The sequence below is a fragment of the Phoxinus phoxinus genome, assembly GCF_949152265.1.
Source record: "Phoxinus phoxinus genome assembly, chromosome: 14".
Lineage (NCBI taxonomy): Eukaryota > Metazoa > Chordata > Actinopteri > Cypriniformes > Leuciscidae > Phoxinus > Phoxinus phoxinus.
Genome location: NC_136889.1, coordinates 6,144,509 through 6,160,801, shown reverse-complemented (window position 1 = coordinate 6,160,801; position 16,293 = coordinate 6,144,509). Strand labels below are relative to the sequence as shown.

The 16,293-nt window shown below is 34.2% G+C and overlaps 1 protein-coding gene across 1 annotated transcript; it reads right to left on the bottom strand.

The window, feature by feature from the left end:
- Positions 1 to 1,167: 1,167 nt before the first annotated feature.
- kmo (kynurenine 3-monooxygenase) lies at positions 1,168 to 16,007 on the bottom strand. The gene is made up of 15 exons (XM_079636364.1): positions 15,835 to 16,007; positions 14,668 to 14,737; positions 14,378 to 14,475; positions 12,704 to 12,793; positions 10,786 to 10,834; positions 9,907 to 9,994; positions 9,374 to 9,539; positions 9,208 to 9,279; positions 8,097 to 8,218; positions 6,564 to 6,711; positions 5,522 to 5,579; positions 5,053 to 5,135; positions 3,743 to 3,844; positions 3,603 to 3,662; positions 1,168 to 2,500 (listed from the first exon to the last, which is right to left on the bottom strand). Exons 1-15 carry the CDS (start codon positions 15,910 to 15,912, stop codon positions 2,360 to 2,362), a joined length of 1,425 nt encoding a protein of 474 aa, XP_079492490.1. The 5' UTR covers positions 15,913 to 16,007; the 3' UTR covers positions 1,168 to 2,359.
- Positions 16,008 to 16,293: the final 286 nt, after the last annotated feature.

Below are 16,293 nucleotides of genomic sequence, written 5' to 3'. Positions count from 1 at the left end.
ACGGGGTTGTGTCCTTTTATTTTATTATACATGTACAGTGAAGAGAATGTATAATAAAATAAATATAAAAAATATTATATATATTTTCAAATATATAGCCTAAAATAAAATTACACAACCCTGACTCTTTTTGTTAAATGTCCGTTTTAATGATCTGATATCCAGTATAAAAGTATAAGTAAATAAAAATAAATAAAGCAAACAATTCAGTCAAACATACGTCAGCTTAATATAGCCTATAGCTCAAGTTAAATAGCCTAAATATATAAAATTATGAAACTTCACTTTGCCCTCAGCCAAAACGATTTGCCATGGAACAAATTATAGATTAATGAGACCAAAGATCGCCCGTTAGATATACACAAGACGAGTTATATCTCATGTTTAACCACTAGACTAGAGACAGCAGAGCCAGCGGCAAACATCAGAAGCACTAGCCGAGGAAAAGCTGGTCCAGTCGGGGTTAATGAGCGCTGAGCGCCCGGTGATCGCCTGGATCTCACAACTCCGAAAACGTCAGATACATTTTTCAAATAGGCGCTATCTTTATAAATAAACCACAGATTTGAGCTTTAAACAACTACATTCTCGACTGAAACACTCTTAGAATTAAATTTCGTGACACGATAACAGTAGTATTTTGATATTACGCGGGTTTTCTCCTCTGCCATTGACGCTTGCTGGTGGGACGAGATGCATTCTGGGATACCTGTCTGTCTCAAGTTTGCACAAGTCACCTCTACATGCATCCTCGGTAAAAGGGGCGGATCAAGAACACATCCGGGGATTTGAACTGGACTTGGCTAGATGTGAACTTTTGAATTGGGACAGTACTTGGGCAGCGACTGATGACGTTTCACAAGGCCACAAGAACACAAGTACAGACAAGAACGCATATTGAGAAACGGCCCCGATCTCGGGGAACTCAACCATAGAACCAACTCAACTCTCGTGAAATGATGGCCGTTACCGAAAGCTAGTGATTACAGTTTATAAAGTTATAATTGTGAGTATTTTTCTCACAAAAACGCATCGTATGGGTGTCATATGTCTAGGATGGCTTGAGTGTGAGTAGATTATGGGGATCATTTTTTGGGGGGAGAACTAGCCTATCCCTTTGATAACTTGCAATTGTGAGAAAAAAGTCAAGAATTGTGAGATAAATGTCGCAATTAACTTTTTTTATTTTTTATTCTGTGGCGGAAGCAAGCTTCCATAATTTTCCCAGTTCTAAAAATACAATTACAATCCCGATGTGAACATGTAACTCTTCTGGATCACGGCTAAAACAAGCTGAATACCAATAGTTGCATTAAAAAGAGTTTACAATTTCATGAAACCGATTAAAAATACAGAAAAGACATACTGATAAATATTTTTGAAAATGAAGTTGAATGCTTGAGAAGGCATCTGTTATCTCATTCATGGATTATGGTCTCTGGAGGATTTGTGGGTTAAATGCAAACGGGGATTAGATTTTACATGACAAATTGACAACCATGAGGACAAGAGGACTTATTTCTCCCACCCTAAAAATAAAGGATAAATGACCATGTTTAGTTGTACTGAAAGTGAGATAATGAAGACAGACCCATGAAGCAGAAGAATTCAATCATTTAGTGAACTAAAGATTTTATTCAGTCACCTTTACCTCATTTATAACAGTAATTATACCTTTATGTGCTCACCCACTCAGATGTGGTCTATATGATATATAAAGTAAAAGCAAACCAGATTAGACGTTCACACAGAATTATATGTCCATTATTTCTCCCTCAACAATTTCAAGTGCATGGTGGCTTATTTAAAGGAATGTTCTGGATTCAATACAAGTGAAAGAACCCGAGACATAATGTTGATTATCACAGAATGAAAATACAGAATAATCTACACATGTTTCTACACAGGCACAGGAAGTAAACAGAACACTTTGAGAAATATTCCCACTTCAAAAAAAGTACATTTAGACAACTTAAGAGCTCAAATAAATGTTTTTCAGAATAACTCATGTCAAGGCAGCGTTCCTGTAGCTCCAGAAGTGCAGCATAGCGCTAGCAATGCTAAAGTTTAGCTTTCCAGGGAATGCAGGAACTGATCAAATGTATACCTTGAATGCAATTTAAGTCGCTTTGCATTAAAGAATCTGTTGATGAGAAGATAAGTGCTTTAACAATCATACCAGCTGCACATTTCTGCTTTTAAACCATCTGGAAAAGCTGCCCCAATGTACTCCCATTTTAAGTTCACTACACTAATGGTGTCCTGTGGTAATCAACATCATGACACTTATGAAGAAGATTTCAATTTTGGTCCAGGTCAGAACTATGAAAGATCTTTGGTGAGTTAACATCAACACATTTCAGAAGCGCTTTGACGTGAGTATGCGGGTCCACAGGTGCTCTGCAGAGATGCTGGGGAGTTTGTGAGAGTTTCTGACCAAGACATACATCCCTCCTGCAGCGGACACAACTCCACTCAGCCACAGACCTTGAGTGATCACCTGCAAAAGACCAGCAAGACGTTTACTGATGGATCACAATCTGTTATTATTGTACTGTGCCGTGAGAAACTTCCAAAACCTTATTTAATCCAATTTTTAAGTGCTTCTACAGACATCTGTGATTTCCATTCAGTTTGTACTTAAATGAAAAGCACTATGTTTACATTTCACTTCATTAACAATGCAGTCTTTTGTTCTAATGAAAAAAAAAAGTAATTCTGCATATATAATTATAATTACAGTCTACACTACAGTTTTAAGGTTTGGGGTCAGTAAGATTTATTAAATGTGTTTATTCAGCAAGAATGCATTAAATAAACCGATCAGTAATGACATGTACGGTGTTACAAACATTTCTATTTCAAATAAATGCTGTTCTTTTGAACTTTTTATTTATTAAAGAATCCTGAAAATGTATTATGGTTTCCACAAAAATATGACGGTGAGATTGTAAGATTGATGATAATAAGCTTCTTGAGCAGCAAATCAGCTGAATCATGTGACACTGAAGACTGGAGCAATGATGCTGGAAATTCAGCTTTGCATCACTGGAATAAATTACATTTTAATATATTTTAAAATAAAAAACAGATATTTTAAATTGTAATAATATTTCACAGTATTTCTGTTTTACTGTAATAAATGCAGCCTTGGTGAGCATAAGAAACATAAAAAATCTTATAGACCCCAAACTTTTGAATGGTACTGTCTGGAAATCTGCGTGCAGTACTGTACATGGCTTATTAGAAGAAGAAGAAAAAACTATAAACTCTTTGCATTGCATTGTAGGATACATAATGTTTTTGCACATATTCTAGAAAGTTTAAGTTAATTTCACAGTTCAACACATTTTGATTAGTTTCTGAACTACTGAAATTTTGGAGTTAATATTATTAAAAACACTCAAAGAACACAATGAAAGTTTTTCTACCATCAGGCTGTAATGTACGACGATAACTCTGATGGAATAATGTTTTGTTAATAGCTCAGAGTGGAAATGCTGTTTTAAACTGTGTTTTCAGCCTCACGGTTCCTGATTTCACACTGACATGAGTCATTTGTTCTCGAGCACTTTCAAACACACAGGTTTGTTTTTCGTCACCTTATCTTGCCAGTGCCAGCGATTCACCGCTTCATGGTACCTTGTTCTGGTGAATGTGACCTGAAAGCCAAGCAATCGGACATATGAATTAGTGAACAAACACACCAACAAGATGATACATAACACTAAGAAGCTCTTACCATTGTGTAAAGGGGGACGATTGTTTTTGGCATGATGACGTGAAGGATATTGTCCAGGTATTTTCGGAACAGGAAATATTTGGAATTGACATGCGCCCTCATCTATGACACAAATCACATGATGAGTGAAGCTAATGGCAGCATTTAATGGTCTAGCTCTGTGGTCTAGTGTGTGTCTGTGTGTGTGTGTGTGTGTGTGTGTGTGTGTGTGTGTGTGTGTGTGTGTGTGTGTGTGTGTGTGTGTGTGTGTGTGTGTGTGTGTGTGTGTGTTTTTCACACTGCCAACAGTAATGAGGTTGTCCTGTCTCACTGTGGTCTGCATGTCACATCCGATCAGCTGGTGGCAGAGTGATTACTGCTACTGTGTGAAAAAGTGTCAGTGTGTGTTTGTACTGTAATGTATGTGTGCATTCAACTTAATGACCAGAAAAACAAGGGCAGCCTTGTCTAGCGGCTCTGATAAAAATAAAAAAGTCTGTTTAAAGTGGTGGTATAATGCACTTTTCACAAGATTGCACTTTTCAGAGTCTCTGATGTCCCCAGAGTGTGTATGTGAAGTTTTACCTCAAAATACCCTACAGACATTTTTATATAGCATGTTAAAGTTGTCACTTTTTAAGGGTGAGCAAAAACACAGTTTTGTGTGTCTCTTTAAATGCAAATGAGCTGCTGCTCCGGGCACAGGGGGCGGAGCTACAACAGCTCATTCTTGGCAGCTAGCATTAGCATTAACTCACACAGATATGCACTGAAAATTTCAAAGACTTTTAGCATTTTATGTTCAAACCGGAGTCACACAAAGATGGAGAGACTCAAGAAGAAGTGACATCATGTAGACAACATTTCTGAATGGTTAGTTGATGTTATGTAGCTTATGTGTAGTTATCATCTAGTCATTGATTAACATATTCTGTCTTGATCATCTATAAATCGTGTTCCCGGGGGCGGAGTTTATGTAAATTTTAGGATTAGTGCCAGGAGGAATGTCGTGTAGTCCCTACCATCCGTTTGTTGTAGTCCTTAAAAAACAATTTCTTTAAAAGCAAATATCTCCCTTTGCTTTGAACTTTGAGCGTCGTAACTTTGCAGATGTTGTTTGTGCTCAAACAGCAACATTACACACTAACTAAAGTTAGAAAAGTTAAATTATAATCAACCTCCCCTTAAAATACAAACCCCACGACCCTGACATTGTTAGCTGCGAGTTCCAGTAAGTAAGTCAAATGAACTACACTTGATCTGCAGGTGATGTGGGAAGTCATGTGACTGCTGGAAGTGACAGCACCTAGTGTTCAGATACAGTATTGTACCTCTACATAGTTGTACATGGCCAGGTCAGCTATGGCGTGATCGTCAGGTACTCGGACTCTGGTGTATTCTTGAAGAACCGCAGCTGTAGACAGACAATAAGAAAACAATTCATGTACTTCTATAATGTATCTTCAATAGCGACTCTCTCTTTATTTATGTGTATGTTTTACATACGGTGTGAGCTCTTTTTTTTATATCCCTGCAATTTAAGATCAAATATTTGGCATCTCTTAGTTCCCTCTTGGCTTTTATATAATAATTATAACCCATACTGCTAACTAGAAATCCTCCTGTGATTTTACTCGGGGATGAAATTATCCCATTCCCAGAAGTATTTTTAAATTTAAAAGACAGATGAACCTTTGAGAAATGTAATTAATTAATATTACTTTAATTTAATTAATGAATTCCTTTTATTTCAGAAATGTTTTGAACTTGAATTTTCTTGTGAAGCCGGTTCAGTCTTACCAATGTTTTCATTCAACTGGTCCATAATTTCGTCCATAACTAAACAGTCCTCAAAGCCCTGTGAATCAAAATAAAAAATAAATCATCTTTCTGGGCTTTCAGTTGAAACACTCTATCTATAAGACGTGACCACATTTACATGCACAATATTTAAAGGGGTCATGACATGGATGGACATGACATTTTACAGAAAAAAAATAATATATATATATTGTATATATGTACTGTATATATATATTTACAGGTGAAACTCGAAAATGTTTAATATCGTGCAAAAGTTCATTTATTTCAGTAATTCAACTTAAAAGGTTAAACTAATATATTATATAGTATTCTAATTTTGAATTTGGGGTTTTCATAAGCTGTAAGCCATAATCATCAAAATTATAACAAATAAAGGCTTGAAATATCTCACTTTCTGTCTTATGTCTTACAAATATATTTGCCTGTGTGACGTTACAGATCCCACAGTATCAAAACGAGACATTTTTGGTGCTTGTTTAAATAAATGTTTGTTTATAATGAGGAGGAGCTCTGAAACTTCAGGATGTTTTAATGGTACAAAGACCTCTTGTATGTCAAAAGATCAGGGCAAATTAGATTTTTTGTGTCATGACCCCTTTAAAATAAGGTCCATATCAGGGTTATTATGCTTTATTAAACTCTTTTTTATATATATTAAAAAAAAACATGAACTCATTTAGTTTAACCTGATGTACAAAAATAACTCAAACTGAAATAAAAATGAATAAAAACTATATAGCCACATTAAAAACAAAACTAATAAAACTTGCTAAAGCTTTAACAACTAATTCTAACTATAAATGTAAACTATAATAGTATCTCAATGATAACCATAGTCCATTTTCTGGTCAAGCCTATAAAAAGATGATTACATGTTCGAGAGCTACTGGAATATTTCTGTATACTGTTAATAAGCGGCAAATTGCAACTTGATGTTGAGGTTATGTTAACCTCATAGGGAGAAATTACAGCTGGAGACTAACTGAAAAAAACTTGATCAGAATGAATATCCACTTACCGCATTCATACCTTGACCATAGAACGGGACCACAGCGTGGGCCGCGTCTCCCATGAGAACACACTTATCAAACAGATGATACGGGGAGCACTTCACCGAGACCATGGCCTGAGCCGGCAGCCGGAAGAAATCCTGTTTCAGAGCCTCACTGAGAAAACACAAACACACACAAACACACTCCGTCTGACAGAATACATGCACATATACAACACTGGCTCTTTTCTTTGTGACACAATGACTCACTGCTTAATTATGTTAATTATGACATTTAACATCTCCAATCTCATCCAAAGCCTCCTTTTAATTAAAATAAAAAACTTTTTTTTTTTTTTTTGGCATTCCACCCTGTATTACTTTGCACATTTACTAGTTATTATTCTGCATATATTATGAAAGACTGAAATTGAATAATTTATATAAAGGTCAGTGTCAAATTAAGATGCAGAAGATGATTAAATATCATATCACCCTCATTGTTGTTTCAATCCCGTATGACTTTCTTTACTCAGTGGATCACAAAAGTGGATCGCTTTATTTAGATACAATAAGAAAATAGTGACTGACTTTCATTCACCACAAATCTGACAGACTAATACACATAACATAATTTAGATTTTTGGGTGTACTGTACTTTGTTTATGATTTACTAATACATCTAAAACCCAAACATGAACATCACTGACATCATTGACTCATAAACCCCAAAATATAATTATATTATGCAAAATATAAAATTATCATGCACTAGCATTCAAAATTTTGGGGTAAGTAAGATGCTTTTTTTTCTTCTTAAATCAAGGATGCATTAAAATAATCAAAAAATGACATTAAAGACATTTATAGTGTTACAAAAGATTTCTATTTCAAATAAATGCTGTTCTTTTGAACTTTCTATTAATCTTTTAAAGAATCCTTTAAAATTGTATTGCTGTTTCTACAAAGAAATAAAGCAGCACAACTGCTTTCAACATTGATAATAGTAAGAAATGTTTCTTGAGCAGCAAATCAGCATATGAGAATGATTTCTGAAGGATCATGTGACACTAATGCAATGATGTAATGATGCTGAAAATTCAGCTTTGCCGTCACATGAATAAATTAAAATGTAAAATATATTAAAACAGTTGTAATAATATTTCACAATATTATTACATTATTACAATATTTTTTACTGTATTTTCAATCAAATAAATGCAGCCTTGGTGAGCATAAGATATTTCTTTAAAAACATTTAAAAAAATCTTAACCTCAAACTTTTGTATTGTAAATCTATGTAGTTTTGTTGGAACTTTCAATGTGGAACATCGAGTGCTGAATAATTGTTATAAGCAAATCTTGAGCACAAGAAGAACATCTTCAGTTGACTCTCAAATGCTAAACAGCTTGTACAGTATCACAACATTCATACAAATAAACAAAACACCCGCTGACCTGTGTGTCTATAGACTGCAATTATACACCTAACCAAGATGTACTCTAGACCTGAAGGAGCATGAAGCAGACTGAAAGAGAGAGAGAAAGAGCTGTACTCACACTCCGATCAGAGGTATAGAGTCAGGGAAGTATTTCTGGAAGAAACGAATGACCTCGTCACCGCTGCGGATCTTCTCGAAATCTTCAAAGGGCATGAAGAGCGTGCATGTGAACGTCCTGTCCTTCAGAAACAAAATCAAAAGGAGCATGATTTTACACAAGGAAACTACAACATAACCAAAGCAAAATATTATATGTACCTTTTAAAAAGGCATTTGGAGGCCGAATTATTTGAATTATTCATAAACAATTGTAATCAAACAGTAAATCTAAAGACCCCGAGTATGAAAAAAACACAGACATGAAATATATTATGAAAGACCACATCAGAAATAATACTGTAATAACAATAATCTCAAACAACCGAAAGTCACAGAAAACTTTAATAAATAATTAAATATTCTTATCATACCCACAAAAATTACTTAATTAAAAATTACTTAAATTAAATAATAATAATAATGAATAATCACAGAAAACAAATAAATACTACAATTATAAAATATTAGTTAATATTTAAAAACAATAATATAAATTATTATTGTTCAAAAATAATAATAAACTATTATATTAAATAAAAATGAATAGATAATTAAAAAACAATTATAAAAAACTAAATATTAAAATAATAAAATATTCTATCAATTAAAACAATAATAATTTAATAATAATAATCTAAACAATGAATAGAAAATAACAGAAAACTTGAATAAATAATAAAATATTCTTTAATATTTAAAAACAACAATAATAAGCATTGTTATTATTATCTTAAAAATAAATAATAAAACATTATATAAAATAATAATAATAATAATCACAAAAAAGGAATGAATAGATAATCACAAAAACTTATAAAATAATAAATTAGCAATATATTCTTTAATATTTAAAAATAAATCACAAACATTTTAATAAATAATAAAATATACTTTAATATTTTATAATAATAATAATACTGATAATGAATAGATAATCACAAAAAAATATATAATAAAATAAAATATTCTTTAATATCTGATTATTATTATAAATAAAAAAAACTTTGCATGCAAGTAAAAAACAGCAATATAACAGGGTAAAAAACAGAAAAATGATTAAATGACCTCACCAAGTTAGGCAGGGCAATCATCATAAAAGTGTTCCTGGGCCAAATGTGCAAATAGTTGGGCTCCATCGCAAACTTAGAGGACGGGGAGAGAGAAAGAGAGATGTGAACAGACAAAATAGGGACAGATATGTATGAAGACTGCTGGATAACATGCTGTGACGCTTACATCTCCATCTATAGGAGGCATGGTGAGCTCCATGTACCCGTGGGGAATGTACGTCTGGCTGTAATTGAACCGACTTTGCCGTAAGAACTGCTTCCTGACCGCAGAGAAAGCTCCATCACAGCCTACGATCAGATCAGCCTGCAACTCCTTCTTTTGGCCATCGGGTCTGTCGAGAGACCAGGTCTGAAATGTAATCTAATTCACAAGGAATATCCACAGACTGAAGGGAATTTGCAAACTCTTGTGATCACATGACCCTGTCAGGCAGCCAAACCTGACCCCAGTGATTGAAGTTACATTCTTAAAGGTATAGTTCACCTAGAAATTAAAATTACAAACCTGCATGTTTGTTTTTTCAATATTTGTAATGACATAAAGGACAGTAAATAATGTCAGAATATTAATTTTTGGTTAACTATTCCTTCACGTGGTATTTCAAAGAATACCATAGTATTATTTACCAAAAAAACATAGCATTACCATGTCCAAAATAGAGACAGAAAGACATTTAGAGAGAAAGAGACACTGTTTACCCAATAAAGGTCATTGCTCCTGTTTTTGGACTCCAGTCGTGCAGCTTGTGATTAAAGTTCAGCGTAGTGTTTGGAAATGTGTCTGCCGCTGCAAGAAAACATTTCAATTCGGCATGTTTATTCAGTAAATACAAGCATTCATACATTTGACTGCATCCCAGTTCATTTACTCTTGTCCTAAAGCACAAAAAGTATGTACTTGAAATTTATTTCTTGTGAACTTATAGGTATTACAACTTAGATTTATTACCCTTTAGTCATCATGAAATAGCATTCACAAATTTGCAACCGCAGACTAATGTGCTACCATTGAAAGTTTGGAAGTTAAGGTAAGAAATGAATATGATTATTCTGCAAGGATCCATTAAACTGAGCAAAGGTGACAACAAACACTTTTCCATTGTTGGACTGAAGACTGGAGTAATGACATCACAGGAATACATTTTAAAATATACTAAAATAGAACACTGATATTTTAAATTGCAATAATATTTCCATAATGTTACTGTTTTCACTGTGTTTTTTGGTTAAATAAATGCCCCATTGGTGAGCAGAAGAGACATCTCACATTTAAACGTTTAAAAATCTTACCAACCCAAAACTTTTGAATGCTAGTTTATTTAAAATTGAATCTGGATATTCAACAAAAGAAAATTAATAAACAATAATAATAGGGAAGGACTTGATTTTATCCAAAAAGTGGAAAAATTAAGAAAGAAGTTTAAATAATGAGAGAGAAAAATTTGCATACCACTCAGGATAGATATGCAAATAGGGACACATGGTTTCTTCGAAAGAACCCAAAATATATATACCTTTATTATATTGAAATATGATTTGATATAAAGTGGCACATTCAGTGTTGGTTGAATGATATACCTGCGAGCAGCTCCTTGTTGAGGTTGGATCTGTCCACCGAGAGGATGTACTACAAAAGAAACCGCATCATCACACTGAACAGCATGTTTCGTGTGGATAGAGTCCGTCAGACAGAGGAATCATGACAAGTTTAATCCCTATTATGCATGTTCTGGATTACATATTTTTAATCTAAAATGATGGATTTACGACAGATGTGGAGTTCACCTGATCTTCAATATACACTATCAACAGCTTAGCATCATGAAACACATCCCTGTATGTGTGTGTGTGTGTGTGCGTGCGTGCGTGCGTGTGTGTGTCTGTGGTTCAGGTATTCCCTACTACGGTGTCCCCACAAGGATGGTAATACCAAGAACTCTTTGTCCTTGTAGGGACATTTTTGGTCCCCATGAGGAAAACAGAGTATATTATGTTTTTTGAAATGCAGAAAGTTTTCTGTGATGGGTAGGTTTAGGGTTAGGGGACAGAATATACCGTTTTTACATTATAAAAATCATTACGTCTTTGGAAAGTCTCCATAAAACATGGAAACCCGAACATCTGTGTGTGTGCGTGAGTGTGTGTGTGTGTGCGTGCGTGTGCGTGTGTGTGTGTGTGTGTGTGTGTGTTATGAGAAGATTACACAGCAGTAGTAATAAGATAATGATATAAATGCAGTTCTGTTTCTGTCCATCTGCTGGTTTTTAGTAATCATAATCTCTGCAAACCTCATGACGCACAAAATGAACACTGGGTCAGAGATATGTTCCCATGTCCACGGTTTTTAAAGCATATCGGAGGGCTTTTTGCCTCATACGTCAACATGAAACAACATGATTTCCAGGCTGTGATATATTTCTCAGTGAAACAGGATTTTCAAAAAGGATATTTAGAATAGTGGTTCTGAAATAATTTAGCTTGAGGTCTAATATTAAATATTTAACATAAAATTCTATTGTACAACAGTGAATAATATGATGAGCTACACAGGACAAAAATGCACTTTTATTCATATGCTAAATTATTAAAATGATACACATCTTACTTTTTTATTTAGACCTACACAGCCCCAAAAAGTTATTCATTTGCAAAATTATACAAATTGTATACTTCTAAATTGTATACACTTCTAATTTTTGAATTAGTTTCTTATTAGTTATTAGGTTTTTTATTTATTTAGTAATTTTCAATGATAAGGGAATGTAAAGCAAATCTATACATGTTGCATTTCTGTCAAACTACTGTCACATTTGATACAAACAACAAAATATATTTTTCTCCCTTTTCAATATTTATTTACATTTATGTGTATTTGAGATAAATATATTTATCTTTTTATGTTATAATTCCTAATTCCATGGAAAGGTGTAGTAGATATAATATGACAGGAAACGAAACATAAGTGCCGATTTCTCATTAACTGAAGGAAAAAAGGCAAAGTCCTAATTGACACTTTTATGTGTACATTATGATTGTAATGATTAACACACTGGTTTTAAAGGAGAAGGTTGTATTGACTCTGCTGGGGTCACTGGTCATGGTGCTCAAGTTATGTATCAGCGGACTTCATTCATGAATGTATGTCTGATGTAAATGTTCTCAACTAGTGGGTGAATAACCCTATAACTTTACAACAACCTGTCATGTGACAATTCTGAACTGCTATAGCATATGTCATCTGCTAGATTGCTTGTATATTGTTGCAAAATGTAAACTACTAGCCTATATTATCGTCTAAATGCAACTATAAGGCATGAAGATATTATAAACATTACCATCATGATTTTTTGTAAAGCTGCTTTGAAACTATGTGTATTATGTAGCGCTATACAAATAAATTTGACTTGACTTGACTGAGGTAAGCATCCAGAGGGTAATTTAAAGCTACTACATTTGTGTGAATATGTGATGTGACATGTAAATAGTTATCTGTTACCTGTCCCTTCTTTCCGTAGGGGATGGGAGAACGTTTTCCATTAGTATTATGGATCATACGGGCATGCATGGGAATGCCTTTAGAAATTATCTAAAAGAAAGAAGAAAAGAAGATTTGACTGTCTAAACTTACTGTTAAAGACATTATATCAGCAAGGAAATTGTATCGGGAACAATATATATTTTCAGCATCATTACTCCAGTCTTCAGTGAGTTAGGGTTAGGGTTACCCTTACCCTAACCTTACAGTATGCTGATTTGCTGCTCAATAAACATTTCTTATTATTATCAATGTTGAAAATACTTTATTTTATACCATGGTCTGGGTGAATACTCGATTCTGATTGGCTGCAGGGTGTCCATTAAAAAGTGATGTAGGACACCTAGTAAAGGAGTTCTAAAACCGTTAGATTTCGATTGTAAAACTAATTAAAATATAAACTTATGTTTTAAAAAATTGTTATTTGGCAAGTGAACATGGTATAAACTGGTTAATACCTTTCGAGGTGTCCATTGTCAGGTATTAATGGACTTCGGCGGAGGCAACCCTTCGTCCATTAATACCTGACAATGGACACCTCGTCGGGCATTAACCCTTACACATCCTTGCTGAATAAAAGTCTAATTTTTGTCATAAATTTTGATAATATGATAAATATTGTCATATTGAAAAATGTGTCAATTTTGACAAATATGATACATTTTGTCATATATATATATGCACATGAATGTACATGTATACATATGAAGAAAATAATACTTTTATTTAGCAATTTCATTCAACATGTAAGACATTACTGAAGCCCCTAAACGTAACCTAAAACGTAATCTAATTTGGGAATGATCCGGGTTGTTAGGAATGCTGTTCCAGGACCAACAAAAGAAGTTGATCCAGGCAGATGTCCTGCTTAGGTAAATCACTTTATGCATTTCAAATACAAGGGCTCGCAGCAGCTTCATCCATCCACCTTATACATCTAACGCTTCAGCCTGACTGTCACACTCTGTCAGATATGAAAAGTCGTGTTAACTCGGGGTTCCTGATCTGGCATTCCTGGCTCGGTCAGGCTGAAAAGTCACACAAGTGTAAAATAACCAAATCACAGAGACTATGCTCACTATATGTGCCGACAAAACACATTCGAATTCTGCACCAAAATTCAACACTTCTGTAATGACTGTGCAAGTACTTAGTGTAAGTACCATTTGACCTAGTTTCACATGTTCACACTTCCTCATGGTATTTTCTTTACTTCCCTCTGTGGGAAAAGTTTGAGACTATTCAGCCAACACACACACAATTCATGAGTTGTTATAGAAAATACTAGTTAGGCAAGTTCTTTGCAATTAAGCAATTCATTTGCATGCCTCTAAAACACATACATTGTGATATAAATATGTAACATAATGAACCCAGCTTCAGGGGTATTGTGTATTTTACAGTATTGTACAGTATGTCCTGTACTGTAAGTCACTGTAGATAAAAGCATATGCTAATGACTACTTACTAGGCTACTTATTCACTGTGCTATGCATTATTTAATAGAGTGAAAATATGTTTTCATGATATCTTTCCAGTTTGAGTAACTATAACCAGCTCTCTTATAAAGAGGACACAAATGTATGTAAACTGCACGCAACTCCCCACAATAAACATGTAAATGACTAAACCCACCGTATCCTCCATTCCCACATGTTTCAGGGCCTGGCGCCCCCTATGGGACAGGGCCAAGTTGATGCTTCGACCCCTCACGACTTTTGCCTGCCGAATATCTAACAGGACAAAAAGTTTGAATGAACAGGTTAGTTAAAACACGAGTTATCCTTCCACAAGATTATAAGTGTGCTTAAAGATGTTGCTGTATGAATAATAAAAAGTGAAGCGATTTAAGTGAGATGCAGAATCACAGCCTTCAAATGAAATTTCGATTAATGCTGGTTTTAAGAGATAGATTATGTCTTCACCTTCCCGAGATTCAAATACTGCAACGTCAAATCCTCGTTTGGCAAAGAAGCAGGCGTTCAAAGATCCAACCTAAATGGACAGGGTTAGAGGAAGAAGTAGATTATGACCGACCGTAATAATATCTGTGCGTGTACTAACAAAAAACACAAACGTATTAAATAAGTGACTGCATGTTTTTTGGATATGTGCTGTGATAATACCATGTGCAGTGTAAATAGTACATATCATGGTATTTGAAAATGTTCATATTTTACCATCACTTTATACCACCTGTACCATGATTCAGTCACAGCACATTTTTGTAAGAGTGTTGAAAATTACATAGGATTTTAGGGCTTCTGGAAAGCTTGCAATGACCTATTTTATTTCCTATGAACTTAACTTCCTAACCCTTAATGAACTTCCTAACCCTTATACTTTTCTGGATGATTTTATTTTAATCATTTTATTTGAAAAGGATACTGGTGCTTTCTCAGGCACAAAGTACCAGCACAGGTCTAACCAACAAATATCATTGCACCATATTATTTACACTATTATTGTGCTTTGTGCCAATAAGTACAATATTATATAATAATATCATATTTGTATCATCAATCTTATTGATGGCACTTCCTTAAGCATAATATCAGAAGAACGTTTACCCTAAAGTTGGTGTATACAGTTACAAACTCATAAAGACTATAAGTCTCATAAAGACATTCTCATTATAAAGAGCATTTGGACAAAACCTGTGGTGCAGGATTAGTCCTTTATATCATTAACGTGTTTCATCTTTAAATGTTAAAGTCAACACCTTCTGTAACATAATGGAACATTTACAGAGTTTCATAACCACTTTGTCAATCATTAACATGCTTCTCTTGTCTTGTACATTATGTTATAACAGAATTACTATCTCTGAATTACTGTGATTAACAAAGGTCATATTCTAAAATAATAACTGTCCACTTGTTTTTTATAGCAAACATTCTCTAATGAGTAAAACATCTAACAGACCACCTGAGTCAGACTCAAACTACTAATTCAATTTCATTGATCTTCCATTTTCTGAGTGACTTTTCAAATACTCAAACATCCAGTGATTGATTTGATACAGAGAGTAAATGGTGATTGACAGCATTATAAGATATGTAATCAAGTCATAAAGATGCAATGATTCTCACCAAACCGCCCCCCACTACCGCGATCACTTTCCTTTTACTGCTGCTGGATTCATGTGTGTGTGATGAAACGGTCTCCATGTTTAACAATTCTGAGGTAGCCTATTAGATTAGTTAAATGGGGTCTGCTGGAATCAGACTGTGAATGAGTTTGTAGGAGTTTTAGAGCAGGGTTTTGTGGTTATGAAGGAGGAGCGACACAAAGTCAAACATCGACCAACACCGGATCAGCAGGTCGCCGTCTATCAGACCTTCTTCAGTCACACAGTGTGATCATCATAGTGATCAAACCCATCCAAACTAGTCACACGGTTTACGTGAGATTTAGAGTATAATTTAAAAATATATATTTTAATCAACTATATAAACGTCATTGAAAACACCAGGGTGTTCAAAGGTATTCAAGTCATATCAAGGATGTACATGGTTCATATTTAATATATCACCACCTAGCGGAAGTAA